The following is a 14,024-nucleotide window of genomic DNA, read 5'->3' as shown; positions in this document are numbered from 1 at the left end:
TGGAACGAATTAGTCTCGACTGCAATGCAAAGAAAGGGCAGCGGAGGGGGCGAAAAAAGGCAGAAGGGACGCGAGATGCAGTCGCGGAGGCGCTGCGTCCCGACTCCGCTGCTGCTCGCCGTGGAGGACGCCCGGCCCGCTGGGCTGCGTCCCGCCCGAGCTCCCGAGCCCTTCCTACCTCCAAGACGCTTTCGGAGCCAGTTTTCCCCATCTCCACCACCCGGCTCTCGAACCCGACAGGACAGCCTCAGTCCTCAAGTCTCCCGTCTCCTCAGCTCCTCCCCGATCTGTTCTCCCCGCGACAGCCACTGTCAACTTTTTGAAACAAATCGGATCATGTCACTCCCCCGCGGAGACCTCTGAGGCGCGTCCGCTGCCTCTTCCCATTGCCCATCCCTGCCATGACAGCTCCCAGCTGATGGGAAAGCCCAGCCTTCTCTCTGCCCTCGGCCTCATTTTCTCCGCTAGCCCGCCCTCGTCGCCTGCCTCCTTCCGCTTAGATGCCAACCCTTCAAGTCTCCCCACCTCGGAGAGCTGTCATTCCGCCGCCACCACCGTTCACTACTTTTTAGCATGTACATCAGTTGGAATCACGTTCTGCTTTAAATCCCATTAGGGCCAGGGGGTGGGAGGGTTGGGGGGTGTTTTCTCCGGGTCTGGCATGAATGAACATACTGGGCTCATTTCTTCATCTGTCAAAGGCCAGGAACGACACCCAGCTTTCAGGGGGACGGCGAGTTGGCAGTTCATGAGCAGGGCCCTCACCGTGCACCGTCGCTGGGGCTTATATGCACTTGTCACAGACAATTCCCTATTGTAGGTGCCACCCCTCCCCCCACTTTACCCATGAGAACACTGAGGTCTGGGGACTTTTAAGAACCTGCCCAACACACAATCAGAAAGAGGTGGAGTTGGATTCTGAGCCCAGATCACCGATTGGACTCTGGAGGGTGCCAAGGACACGCAGGTGCACGGTTAAGGTCACGGAGAGCATCTCCATCCCCCAGGTGGGCGGGCAGCTTGACTTTAGCCATAGGGCAGAGGATGGTGGAGGAGGTGACCCTGGCGAGCACCCTCGCAAACAGCACCCCGGCTTCCTCCAAAAGCCGCCGGGAGACTCGCCCCCTCTGCGAGAGGCTGGGGCAGGCTGGGGGTGCTTGGGTGACCTCACATCAAGCAAGAGGCGGAGCCTCCCAGAGGCCCAGAGTCCGGACCTGGTCCTAAAACTCAATGAGTCACATGACAAGTCTATCAGAGCTGGTTTCTCCCGTCTCCTTCCCGCGAGTGGGCCGCCCCTCCCCGACGACACATTTTGATAGTGACAAATCAGCATTGACTCAAGTTCACTTTCATTAAAGGTAAATACCAACAGCTCATTTCTCTATGCATTTGTATATTTAAATATGAATTGCCCAAATTATTTGTCATTTTAGGGAATGACAGTAAATTTCAAGTATGTGCTAAATTGCCAAAAAAAGAATTTGCCTTTTGCTCAAAAAGGGTGATGTCGTCAAATGACTTAAGACATAAAATTCTGTCAGTGTAGGCAAGAAACAGTAACAGTATTGTAAATAAGTATAACTTTATTAAAATGAAAAGGCAATATTCAAAATAATGCAACAAAAATGAATAAAATCCTTTGTCCAATACTGTACACATGATGCAGAAATCAGTGCATTTTTCTAAAGCATGTTTTAACCTTCATTTAGTTCACACTAAAATACAAGCTTTAAATAGCTCAAATAGTATCATTCAGCAGTTTCAACTGTAAACAGCTTGTTTAACTGTTAAGAGAACATTGCAGTGATGTACGTTTAGTGAGCACCTTCTCGCCTGTGCTTAGCTACGTAGGATGACTGCACGGGAGCCGTGGAAGGAGGAACAGGAGCTACATCTCGCTGAACCGCAGTGAAGCAGCCAGCTGCGAGAGTTTGAAAGCAGAGCGAGGCTGATGTGACCTCTGGTATCAGGACATACTGCATTCTTGGTCAGAAGTGTTTTACTTAAAAAGCAAACAATCCCCAGGAAATACTGAATAGGAACCAGCAACACAAGGCCTGCTTGTGCTGTATCTGTTTTATTAAGTCTAAAAAAAAAACAAACAAAAAAACACCACACACATCCCCACACGAAAACTCTCGATCACATAGCTGTTTCATTATTGCTTAAAATGGACACCCTGGACATTGGGGACCGTCTGCCTCCCGCTGCTTCTGTAAGGCATACGTGACAATGGGCCGTTTTAGTGGAACAAAGGAGGAACTGTATGGAAAATGTACTAATTCTATCAGCTTCCCATTTTTCAAGATGTGACACATGTGCAGGTGAAGGGTGGTGGCCAAACAAACCGCTGTGACCCCCCTCGGGGAAGCCAGAAGCGAGGCGGAGTCTGCGGGCCTGCGGACGGTGCTGACCCACAGGCAGAGCCACAGCGAGCACACACACCCTGCCCTCCATAAAGACAGCTTGCAAAAATAAACAAAACAAAACAAAACAAAAAACAGAACAAGGCCAGAGACAGAAATCTTCAAACTTACTAAGAATTTTTTTTTTTTTTTTTTTTTTTTTTATGATTGTGCTCTAAATACTGCGTTTTCTTCTGTTTGCTCAATTTTCAGCCTATCAGGAATCATTCTGCAGCTTCAGTTTCTAGCATTCGGGGTGTCTATTACTCTACGACAGCCACTAACTGGTTAGCCTGCAACTACAGTCTACAACGCAGCGTGCGCGTGCGAGCCCCCGGCCTGCCCTCCGCCATCGTGTCTTTGTAGCCTTGGACAGACTTTTCTCCAACGCTGACAAGACCAGGGACCCTCAGCATGAAGCACCTCACAGCCACTCCCAGCCTCTCTAGCACAGAGTCCAATTTTTATTCCGCAGCTAAATCGTTTTCCTGTGAACCTCAGCCGGACTGGAACACAGCTCGAGAGCCACCTGCGCCCGTGGCACCTCCGCTGCCCGGCGACCCAGAGTCTAAGGGGAAACCACGCAGGACGAGTGCTTGCGCTTCCCCTGGCCGCCGGGGGCCGCTCTCGCTTTCGGGCCGGGCTTGTCTGCGGCCGGGGGCCCGAGGCCGTCAGCAGCGGGCAGCGCCTGGACGTGGGTGCCCACGTCTGCTTCTTCGGCTTCCTGAAAGAATTTCTCGTATCTGTCCAGATACGGCGGCCTCTCAGGTAGGAGGTAATAATGTGTCGAGCTGACCTTCTTCCCATTTTCGATGATGGGCAGGATGCAGGGCGCCTTATTGGCGGACCCTTCGCTATTCTGTCTCTGCAGGGCTTTGGGGCTGGTGTACTTGGGGTCGGGAGCGAAGCTCTGCGTGGGGGGCATGACCCCATTGAGGTAAGACGGAAGGCTTTTGGGGCTCGGTGTGCGGGAGCTGCTCCGGGACAGCGGCTCTCTGGGCGGCACTTTGGGAGGCCTGTCTTCGTCACTGTAGGTGCTGGACGCCACCTCCGCCGACCACCGTCTGTAGTCTGGCTTCACTGGCCTAGGAGGTATGGGGACCCGGGGGGGCACCTCGGGTTTCTCGTCGTCGTCGGAGTTGGGAGAAGCTCTGTGCGGGTGGCCGGCGCCCCTGGCGGCGGCCTTGTTGAGGGACCCGGCCGGGCCCGAGTGGGACCTGCGCAGCCTGCGGTGGGCCTGGGACGGAGCGGGGTCGAGGTCGGGGTCGGGGTCGGGGTCGGGCCGGGCGCCTGGTGCAGGTCGAGCAGCGACGGGGCCGGGCTCTCGAAGTAGGCGTAGTTGACCTGGCCGCAGCCGCGGAAGCTGCGCCGGCCGCAGAGCGCGCGGCCGCCCAGCAGGAGCGCGGTGTCGGAGCAGGTGAGGAACTCCACCTCGCAGTCGCAGTCCGCGGCGTCGGGGGCGCGGGCCTGCGGCACGGGCAGCGGCGGCAGGGGCCTGGCCCGGCGCTCGCACAGCGCCGCGCAGGGGCAGGCGCAGGGGCTCGGGGACGCGCAGGCCCTGCCGGGCGTGAGCGGGGGGCTGGCGGCGCAGCCCGCGCTCACCGACAGTTTCTTAAAACCGCCCAGGACGCGGTCCTCGTCGTGCGCGCCCACGTTTTCGCCCGCGGGAATGATGAGAGGGGGCAGGCTGGGCTTCCGACGGGGGCCGCGGTCGGCAAAGCGGTGGCCGTTCATCGGAGCGGGGCTCGCCGTGCGCCCTGGAATGGACGAGAGGGGTCAGGAAACGGCCAGCAGCGCTGCCCGGGACGAGGACGGCCCCGCCACCTGTGCGCATCCGCCTGTGCCTAAGCGCACGGAGGCCAGATGTAATTAGAGACCAGAAGATTGTTAACGCGCTCGGCCTGGTTCGGAGAACACACGCTCCCCGGGCCGTGTGCGTGGCACACGCCCACACCGCTCGGCCGGTTCTGTGACATGTGCGAAGTTCGCGGCTGAGCAGTGTGTAATTTACGCCAATGCCACACCGCAGCAGCCTAGTCATCTCCGGGATGCGACCGCACAGGTACCCACGGCCCGGGGGCAGATGAGACAAGGCCCTGGCCAGCATCGCAGCACTGCAGGTGAGTGGGCCTGCCCGCCATGTGATAAGCAGCTGGCGACAACAATCTAAGGGACGCAATGTTCACAGGAAAAGTACTATGCGGTCCACCGCCCACTTCTCCAAGGTGTTGACATTTACACAACTCTGTCACTTTCAAACAGGCACTGGATACAAACACGGGAGGCCCTGTCCACTTTCTAAAGTTAAGTATGTGTCACAGCTGGATCAGAACTTAATTCTTAATCTGAAAAGGGCACAGTGCCCCAAGTCCAGCCGGTCAGGGATCAGACCTGGGGTGAGGCCCTGGCCGTGTGGGAAGCCGGTGACCTTCAGGCCCTGCTGCCACTAGGGGTCAGACTGCTACTGGAAACAGCTCAGGTCGTTTCCTCATTTAAAAGGGGGACAAGCTAACAGCCCGGACGCCACCCTCCTCTCCCAGGCCGACTTCCTGGATTTGCAGAACACGTACCAAGAGGGGCTAGGTGCGCCTGGCCAGGAGAGTTCAGACTGTAGCCCGTGCTGATTGGATGGATATTTAACAAGTTTCTGAAAGGAAAGGAAAGACATCTTGGTCACAAGCCGTAATCATATTCTCCATCTCATTTGAATATCACACACTCAAGGGATTCCAGTGGCGTGAAGCCCCCTACGTACTTTTCAAACTCCCGGCGACTCCCCCAGCAAGCCTTCACGCTCCCCAGGGCCTGGCCATCGTGCAGAAAGCCAGACTTTAGCGGGACCCGAATCTCCTGAGCAGCAACTCCTGCAGATGACATCGTGCCTTATTCTGGGATGTCACTGCACCTGGGTAGCTTTTGTTCTCTAGAGGGATAAAGAAGAGATGAGAGAATAAAGGAAACGGTTCAGAAATACCCATGAATTGCTAATATTAGAATTTCGGGGGACGTTGAAAAGTTCGGTCATAGACTGTCACTTAATTTTGACATTTTTACATTCATTCATACTTCTTGTGAGAGTACTTAATGGTAGACAAGAAAAATAATTTTTTTAGGACATACTAATCCAAGGTTTGAAATGTTTCCAGCAAAGCGAGAAATAATCACCAGCAGAGCCTGACAGCCGCACAACAAGTGCCGCTCGCCGGCCAAAGCAGGGCCGTTTCTCTGCCCGCCCATTACGTGACTTTCCAGGGTGTGCGCTCGCCCTGGGCACGGGGCTCATCTTCCCCCGAGCTAAAGAATTAAATGCGGAAATCACTGCAGGTCATAGTCAGATGAGAGATTCTACGGTTGGCACCTGATTATCCCACAGCCCGGCATTTACTTGGATTCTCTATTTCAGGGCTGGCCCCAGGACAGACAGATTCTCCAGTTATTACTTGTTCATAAAGAAATGTGAAGATACTAATTTCCATTATCCCGTAAAAATCAAGTTCTGCAAGATTACTGGCCTCTGCAGAGGCCCTGGACGGCTTCCTCCTCTCTTTAGAGACAAACTTAAAGGTACATTCTTCACATTCTCCTCTCCGAGGTACCTAGCTGCAAGGCATGGATGCCAAAGGCTAAGGAAGTACAATTTTCCTTAATCTAGTCCTTCCTCAACTTTAAACCACCCTCTTCCTTGTCAGATGTTACCTGTCTACAGTCCCCAGAGCCTCTGTTTAATTTTACTTTTATTACTCATTATAGCATCAATCTCGGCTCTGTCTTCAGATAACTCATGTTTGCTTAGAATGCGGTTAGGACATCATTTGTCAACTATCTGTGTCACACTGACCCCTTTATGGACTTTATAATGCTCCTTCTCACCAAACATCTGTACTGAGGATGGAGGACCGAGGTGGGGGGAGGGGGCACACAGGTTATTTTTTTGTTTTATGGACAAATCTGTCACCTCCTGTGAGACTGTGAGCTCAGATAAGAGGCTATGTTCCAATCATGAATCATCACTGCCTAGAACACTAGCAGGAGCTCAGTCGGGATGTTTGTTGAATGAATGTTTGTACGACATCACTTATCATCATCGGTGTCAGTCAAATGTATACAATGTATAAGGTATGAATTTTTTTAGCTAAAAATCTAAAACAATACGTTGTGAGTGTTTAGTATGTTTTTTTTTCCCCCACATGAAAAAGAAAGAAGAGACAGTAATGGTTTGATGACAAAGTAAGGATGGGTCCCAAGCACTGGGTCTCAGCCTTTTGCTCCCATAATCAGCTGTTTTGACACACTAGGCAGAGGCTGAAATAAATTTCAAATATTATTTCAAATAGTCAAGCATTATTTTCCTTTAATCAGTCTCTCAGATATGTGATCGAGAGGGGAAAAAAGCCATCATTTAAGAAATCTAAGTTATTGGGAAGTCTTTTTGTTTTTTGAAGGCTGGTTTTTAGAGTATTGAAACAAAAGCAAATGTGTTTTTCCTTTCTTTACCTGAACCAAATAAAGCTATTAAAAATAAAATTAAAAACCAGTTTTTAGAAAAAATTGCCATGCACTGTGTACCGAGCAGGTGGTTTACGGTGCCTTTCTCGGCAGACAATCGGCGCTGGCAAGGCTACCGGGAAGACATCTGTGGTAATACAAAAATGAGAGGCCAGATAGGAAGAAGAATATGGTATTTAAGCAGTTGGAAAGCACACGTTTGAAGATTGTTCATCCAGATTACAGGAAAACGCTGCGGGGGATTCTGGAGGCCCAGCCCCCACCTGTCTGCAGGCCAACGAGCACTACTAGTAATTACTGTGTGTCAGCCTCCTAATGCCATCTAAATCTTAGCTTTCAACAGAACGATTGTGTAACGATCGCCTCTGCAGAAATTGCCTCAGAATGCTAAACTTACATTTCAATGGTCCTTTAAAATTATTTATATGTTCTAGAAAAAGTTATTTTTTATTCATTGTTTCCATCACCTACTTGTTAGCTTTCTTAAGAAAAAAATTTTTTTTAGTATAAAAAGAATTGTGTTCACGAAGCCAGCTCACTTCTGACCACAATAGTGTCTTTGTGTATTCATAGAAGGTGACCTGCCTCTAAATTTCAATGGGGAATTGTGAGCGGGCCGCGTTATGAAACCGTCGGGACTTCCTACTGGCCTGCACGGCGGCAGCCCGGACGGCCATCTAACTGCATGTGCCCTTCTTTTGGAAAATAACTTCCAACCGTAGACTCGGAAAGGGCGACCTGCCACAGGTCAGGGAGCAGACTTTCAGAATGTGTTCTTCAGGTTGTGAGCTGTGGGTGTGAAAGTACCTGGAATTCTTTCACACCTCTCTCAAGCTGAGTGTTCGCCACACGTGCGTGCTCCCTGGGTGGGGAAAAATGAATCCGTCTGGTCAAGCGCAAGTTAAGAAGAAACGCGCTGCTCAAGGGAAATTTAACTAATGCTGCCGTGTTTCAAATTTTGTTTCCTTGTAAGTTGAAAACTAGCTCTGCCTTACAGTTCATTGGGAAAACAATTGCAAAATATACCCGTGAGGAAAAAAAAAAAATCAGTATCTCTAAGCACAAGACGGATTCCGTCACGAAATGCAACTAGGAACGCTGACGTTAGTCCAGGACCTAAGTAACTATGGCGTGACACCTTTTCGACAATCAAAAAAACAGTTAAATCCCAGGTGTGAACTACCTTTTCCTATTAAACATCACTTGATTTTTCTTTTTTAGTTCAAGGTGTGGGGGGGACCCTAAAACCATGTTTGTTGTCGGGGACCCTTTATTTCTCTTCTGGAGTGTGAACCCACTTTTGCGGCTGACCCTTCAGTCTCCGCCCCAGGCCGGCTCCCACTCCCACTTAGCGCTTCCTATTGTCTGGTAATCTCCCTTCCGCTTGGGTGCCCCCTGACACCCCCAATTCCACAAACCCAACTCCTGTCCCTGACGGACACCCCACCCCCTTCCCACACCAGTTCCCAGAGACACCTTTTAAAACCTGAGTCACAGCCCATGTGTATTCGATCACCGAGCCCGGGGCTTTCTACATGGCTTCCCAAGTCTAGCTTCCCTCCGTTTGCTGGCACTGCTCTCCCTGGGGTCCGAAAGCAGCCCCACCCATCCCACCAGCCAGTGCCGGCCCTACCTTCCTTGACCACAGCGGCTACTAAGTCCTTCCACGGCTAACATCGACTAAATGAAAGCGCCCCCGTCTGGCGGGACAGCCTCCAAACCGAGGCCCCAACCCGCCCGTCAAGCTCCTGCTTCTCCTTCCCCCCGACGTTAGATTCAACTCATCCTTCAGGGTCACCTCTCAGAGCCCTACTCCACCGACGCGCGTGGGGCAGGGCCAGCTGTTCAGGGGGTTACTCTGCGCTGCGCCCCCACTCCCTTCCCATCCTCCACACCTTCTAGGACAGGACCTGTTTTTTTCCCCTGGAGATCCTGGCATCCTTCATTTCCGATAAATATTTACTAAATGGGCATTGAGAAAATATTCATCTCATTTTAAAAAGTCATGACATGAAAGAGTCACGTGGACTGTAAGTCAGTGAAGAACTAAGGGTAAAAGCAAAGAACCAGGAATAAACGTAACGGGTGTTGTAACCAGTTGAGGGTACTTAACAGGCAAGGGATTTCATTAAATTCATTTCCAGAATCCGAAGTGGACAGTTTGCAGCCTGGTAGGAATTATAAGCTTAAATGGTTAATGATGTAACTTTCTAAACTGGTTTCTGTTACTCTGTGTTTACTTAAGGCAATCATGAAAACCCTGAATAGCACCCTCTCTTACACAGTATTTCTTCTGGATGATGCACCTACTGTGTTCTGCTGTTCAAAACAAAGCAGAAAAGCTACACCAAAAAGCACATTGCACATTCTTTATCAAGGTGAAGTCACATGCCTTTACCTTGAGGACAGTCTCTTTGAAACTGTTTTTAAAAAAAACTAGGCTCCCTCAAGACATAGCCTAGATCTGCTCACCTAGCCACCAGGTCTCATTAATAAAATCTCAGAAGCAATCCACAGGAGGAGGAGGGGCACATTTTTGTCACACAACTCATCCAGTTCTGCCCGGCGCTTCCTTATTTAAAAATGTGATGTAATTTCCTTCTTTCAATCTGGTTTTAGAACCTGATTTCTGTTTATTCAGGGTGATCAATGGTCTCTCCGGCTGTGCTGCGCTTAACAATTATCTACAGGACTACTCCCCTACCCAGGGAGATATAAAGTAACTACACTCAGAGCCAAAATTTGTAAAAAGAAAACTGATTTAGGAACGTGACAAATCCCATGGCTTTAGATCCTCCCAAATAAACCAACATCTGCCTGCTTATCTTCATTTTGAAAAGTCTAAAATAATCACTTTTTGAAACAACAAAACCCCACCGTTTTCATAGTGATTCCCGTCTAAGGCATTAGTAGCCCGGCCATCTGACACACTGAATGTTCAGTGGGGCTGTTATGACGTTTTAATTTTTATTAATAAGAAAACCTGCTGATTGATATTCATCTACACATTCGGCGTTTACGACAGTCATAGTGATATGTGACCTGAGTTAATTTACTGAAAGCAAAAGACTTCCAAATCCAAGGCCGCAACAGGGTTTCCCCAGGGTTTCAGCGGGTCCGGATTTGGGGGAGGGAAGAGCGGCCTGCGAGTCGGGGACACGAGTTGGGGACACGCTGCGTCCTTCACTGTGCCCTGCTACTGCGGGAAGCGTAAACGGCCTTTGCGTTAAAAGCATAGGCGACTTAAAGTATTTTTATATTATGGTAATAAAATGTAATGAAAATAGTCTTGCATGAATTCAGGCTAACTTCGACGGTGTCAGGGAAGACGGAAGCGCGGCCCGCCGTGGTGCACCGACCCCCGCCCCGCGAGCTGCCCCCCACGCTGCCCCCCACGCCGCCCGCCCTCCGGCAGCGCCGGCCCTGGCCCCTCAACGTGCTCGGCACATGACAGAAACTGAGGCAGCACGGAAGAGAATTTCTCTTCTGATTGTCAAGATCAAAGCTGAGTGACATAACTTCCTGACTAGTTCTGAATGTTTTCTCGCTAAGTATTTTAAGAAATGGCAAGCGAACACAACCCTTCTCGCGGGGCTGCCATTCTGGTCTCGCGATTCGCTTTTCTCCTGCACGATTTCAGTGCGACAGCAGAGACAGTGTGTCCTGTGAGCTCTTCCTACAAAGCTCTACAACCAGCAGCCACACACACACAGGGGGTGGAAAATATTCCTTTTAGACTCACGTAATAGGTTCCTAATTGTAAAAGAGAGGTGAATTCTATCCTAACTTTAATGACAGCAAACACAATGGCCTAATGATGGGAAGCGAGTCTTTAAAACTTCAAATTTACTTAACGAGTGTTTAAGTCACCCGATGGGCGACTCTTAGATTGTTATAATGAACGTAAAACCAGTAAGAATAATAACTAATTCATCAGACACTTATCCGACAGGCATTGTTCTAAGCGCTTTATGTGTATTAACTTATTTAACGCTCCCCACGGCCCCGTGAATGGGCTATCGCCCCCGTTTACGGACGAGGAACTGGAGACACAGTTAAGTAACTTGGTCGAGGCCCAGTGGCGGGGCCGCGACTTCAACCAGGGAGCCCGCTTGTCACAGCCTCTCGTAGCCTCTTCAAGCCCCTCAGGCAGTTAAACCCGGGGTAAGATATGACCCACTGCAATGCTCAGATTTGGGGGGGGGGGCGCTCAGGCGGGCTTTCTGGGGCTTTGCATCTTGAGTAACCCTTAGCCCACGCAAGTTTCTGCTTTACTTCGACTCCCTCAAATTCTCCCGTAACAGTTATTAGTTGCAGATCTGGCCTTTGTAGCCTCTAAAAAGGGTGGGTGAAAGTACTACTTTTACACCCCATGACTATTTCAAACACTTGCTGTGAAGCCGTCAGTGTCCAATGCTACACCGACGCCCACCGCGGCGCGTCCCCTATCTGATCTAACGCAGGTCTGTCCGTACCAGGAATGGGGGTCACTCCGCCTACCCGACAGGCCCCCCTTAACACTCTCGCAGCACGGACCCCAGGGAGGGCATCACCGATATCTTCGCGAAGCACTTTCTGACACATGCTCTCACTCGATCCCCGGGACAGTCCCGTAAGAGGACGCAGGGACCGTAACCTCCGTTTGGCAGATGAAGCGAGGTGAAACCTCCCGTTCAAGGCCATCCCAGCTCTTCCGCCCGATACGCCAGCGCCCCCCACCCCCACTCACTGCCTCGCCCTTCCGTCGGGTCTTCAGGTTTAGACAAGCACCTCGTTTCTCCTCCTACCATTCCTGTTTATCAATAAATGGGGAAACTGAGGCTTTGTGGACGGCTAAGCGAGATAAATGCTCAAGACCTAAACATTCATCGACGGCGGAGAAAAACAGGAACTCACCTCAGTGCTGATCGCCCAGACTCTTAGAGGGAAGGACTGGTCACCTCCGCCAAGTTATCCAGTGCTTATTCGGGACTAGATACCATGCTCGGTGACAGAGACGTGGCTGCTGCGTGAGGAAGGGACACCGGGAAGCAAGCGAACTGTTCCAGACTGTGGTTTAGCTTCGAGGGAAATGAGCAGGGAACTAAGAAGAGAAGGAGGAGAACGTATTTACACGGGTGGTAAGGGAAGGCCTCTCCGAGGTGACTCTCCAAAGGGTGGAAAAGACGCGGCCGTGGGAAGTTAGGGGAACAGCGCTCCATGCACAGGGAGGAGTATTTTTAAGGCAACCTGTAACTCACTGAGTTTCCTATTCCGTGGGCTTTTAATACGAGCTATAGGACAGTCTTCTACCATTTCCTACCATTTCCTCTGTTAAACTGTAATGTTTTGCTGAATCCTGGCACGTTGGAATTGAAGAGGTCTAATTCATGTAGCCAGAGCCCCATATTTTAAAAATATACTCACTGAGGCCTGGAAGATTGGCCCTTTAGTGACACTGCTCAATTTCACGGTACAAGGAGTTGGATTAAAGTAACCACAATGACTGACTCGCAGAATCTTGTTTCCTTTCTGAAGTCTGAATCCCACACTAACTCTTCTCTACCTTAAAACTGAGGTCTCTATTAAACTTACACTCAGAACCCTGAGACTCCCCAGTCTTATCTATCCTCACAAAGCATGTGTTTCTACTGTGCTAACAATGCCAGAATACTACAATTGGATTTTGTTTATCTAGAGAGTTATTCATTAGCTTCTATAAAGCATGGCCAAACACCAGCACCAAAGGATGCTACGGGCATCCTGATGATGAAGCACCCATTCAAATTTGCCAAGATTAAAAGCAGAGTTGTTTCTCTGGTAGAGGGAGCCTGTGACATTCAAATTCCTGGAATTACCTTTGGCACCACCTCCTCCCTCCTCTGCTCACCTTCCTAAAGCAACCTGATGGTATGCAGACATTCAGGTCAGTTTCCAGCACGTTACATTGTACCTGTAATTTAGCAACTTGCTTTTAAAAGCTACCATTCAGTATTAGCAGAAGGCAAGTATTATCTGGTTCAAATTCTGAGAAGCAGCAGTTAAGAGTTTTCACATAAAAACTCAAGTCCATAGTCTAATTTTAAGTCTCTAAGAAAGAGTGACCAGTACCTTTTGTGAACTGAATGTAGAAAAAACAATTTATTCAAACAGTAATTCTACCCGTGTCAAAATATGAATAATTCTGACATTTCCTAACAGTCATAAAAAAACAGAAATGCTCTGCAACCCTTATCAGGGACGGCGGGTGTGATCCTGCTGAGCTTTAAAATGTAAAATGCTCTCGTGCAATTATTTATCAACCGTCGACTATGTGCAAGGGTGCGTAAGACAGAAGCTCTACAAGGCACAGTTTCTGCCCGTAGGAGTTCACAATCTAATATACATAAGCTTATAAACTGTTGGTCCAAGACCTCGATCACCTGTTAGCCAGGAGCCGCTGGAACGCAGCTGAAAACAAACCTGTGTGAAGGGTAATGAAAAGTAGTATCTGAAGTCCATGCTAAAGCCCATATGTATTTCTCTTCAGCTTTCCTAATATCTGGAAAAGAGCTTGGTTGATAACATAACATACTGGTGACAATCTGAGTCAGCATGTTAACAAGAAACCAACTTTTATTTTGGTCATTTCCCGAAATGGGTACCTAGTGGGTCTTCGGACTGTTTAAATAAAACTTCACTTAAAACTGCGTAACGACAGACATACAAAGAAAGAAAAGCAGCTTTTTTTTTTTAAAAAAAGCAAGCCTAGGTGTGGTGAACTTAATATGTTTCGGTCTCAATGAACGTATACCATTGCATTCTTACAGGTCTATAAAAGCTTAAAACTCTGCAGAACACTTGTTCTCTAGAAGAAAAAAAAAGCGTTTTAACTCACCTTTCTTCACCCCTGACAGTTGCCTAGAAACCAGTCCTGCCCTACCTGTGTTGCAGGTGTACCTAAAGTCACTAACACATCTCTTTTAAAGCTACAGTCTCTATTCTGACTGCACTTAAGTTTATGACTAACAATCTATTCATATATACATATATATATATATTTTTTTTAATCAGGTAAGAGACTGGTTTCTTTCAAGCAATGACGAAACCCTAATAAAGACTTAGCAAGCACCAATACAGCAGCAATCACGGTCA

The 14,024-nt window shown here is 49.4% G+C and overlaps 1 protein-coding gene across 1 annotated transcript; it reads right to left on the bottom strand.

Annotated features, from left to right (window-relative positions):
* Window positions 1-1,565: 1,565 nt before the first annotated feature.
* ERRFI1 (ERBB receptor feedback inhibitor 1) lies at window positions 1,566-14,003 on the bottom strand. Its single transcript, XM_011368451.2, is given in 5 exon segments — window positions 1,566-3,692; window positions 3,695-4,162; window positions 4,976-5,052; window positions 5,161-5,328; window positions 11,808-14,003. Coding segments are annotated over 4 exon segments (1,386 nt in total). The 5' UTR covers window positions 5,283-5,328; window positions 11,808-14,003; the 3' UTR covers window positions 1,566-2,973.
* Window positions 14,004-14,024: the final 21 nt, after the last annotated feature.

The sequence above is a fragment of the Pteropus vampyrus genome, unplaced genomic scaffold (genome assembly GCF_000151845.1).
Source record: "Pteropus vampyrus isolate Shadow unplaced genomic scaffold, Pvam_2.0 Scaffold142, whole genome shotgun sequence".
In the NCBI taxonomy this organism is placed as follows: Eukaryota; Metazoa; Chordata; class Mammalia; order Chiroptera; family Pteropodidae; genus Pteropus; species Pteropus vampyrus.
This window is presented reverse-complemented; position numbering and strand designations above follow the sequence as displayed.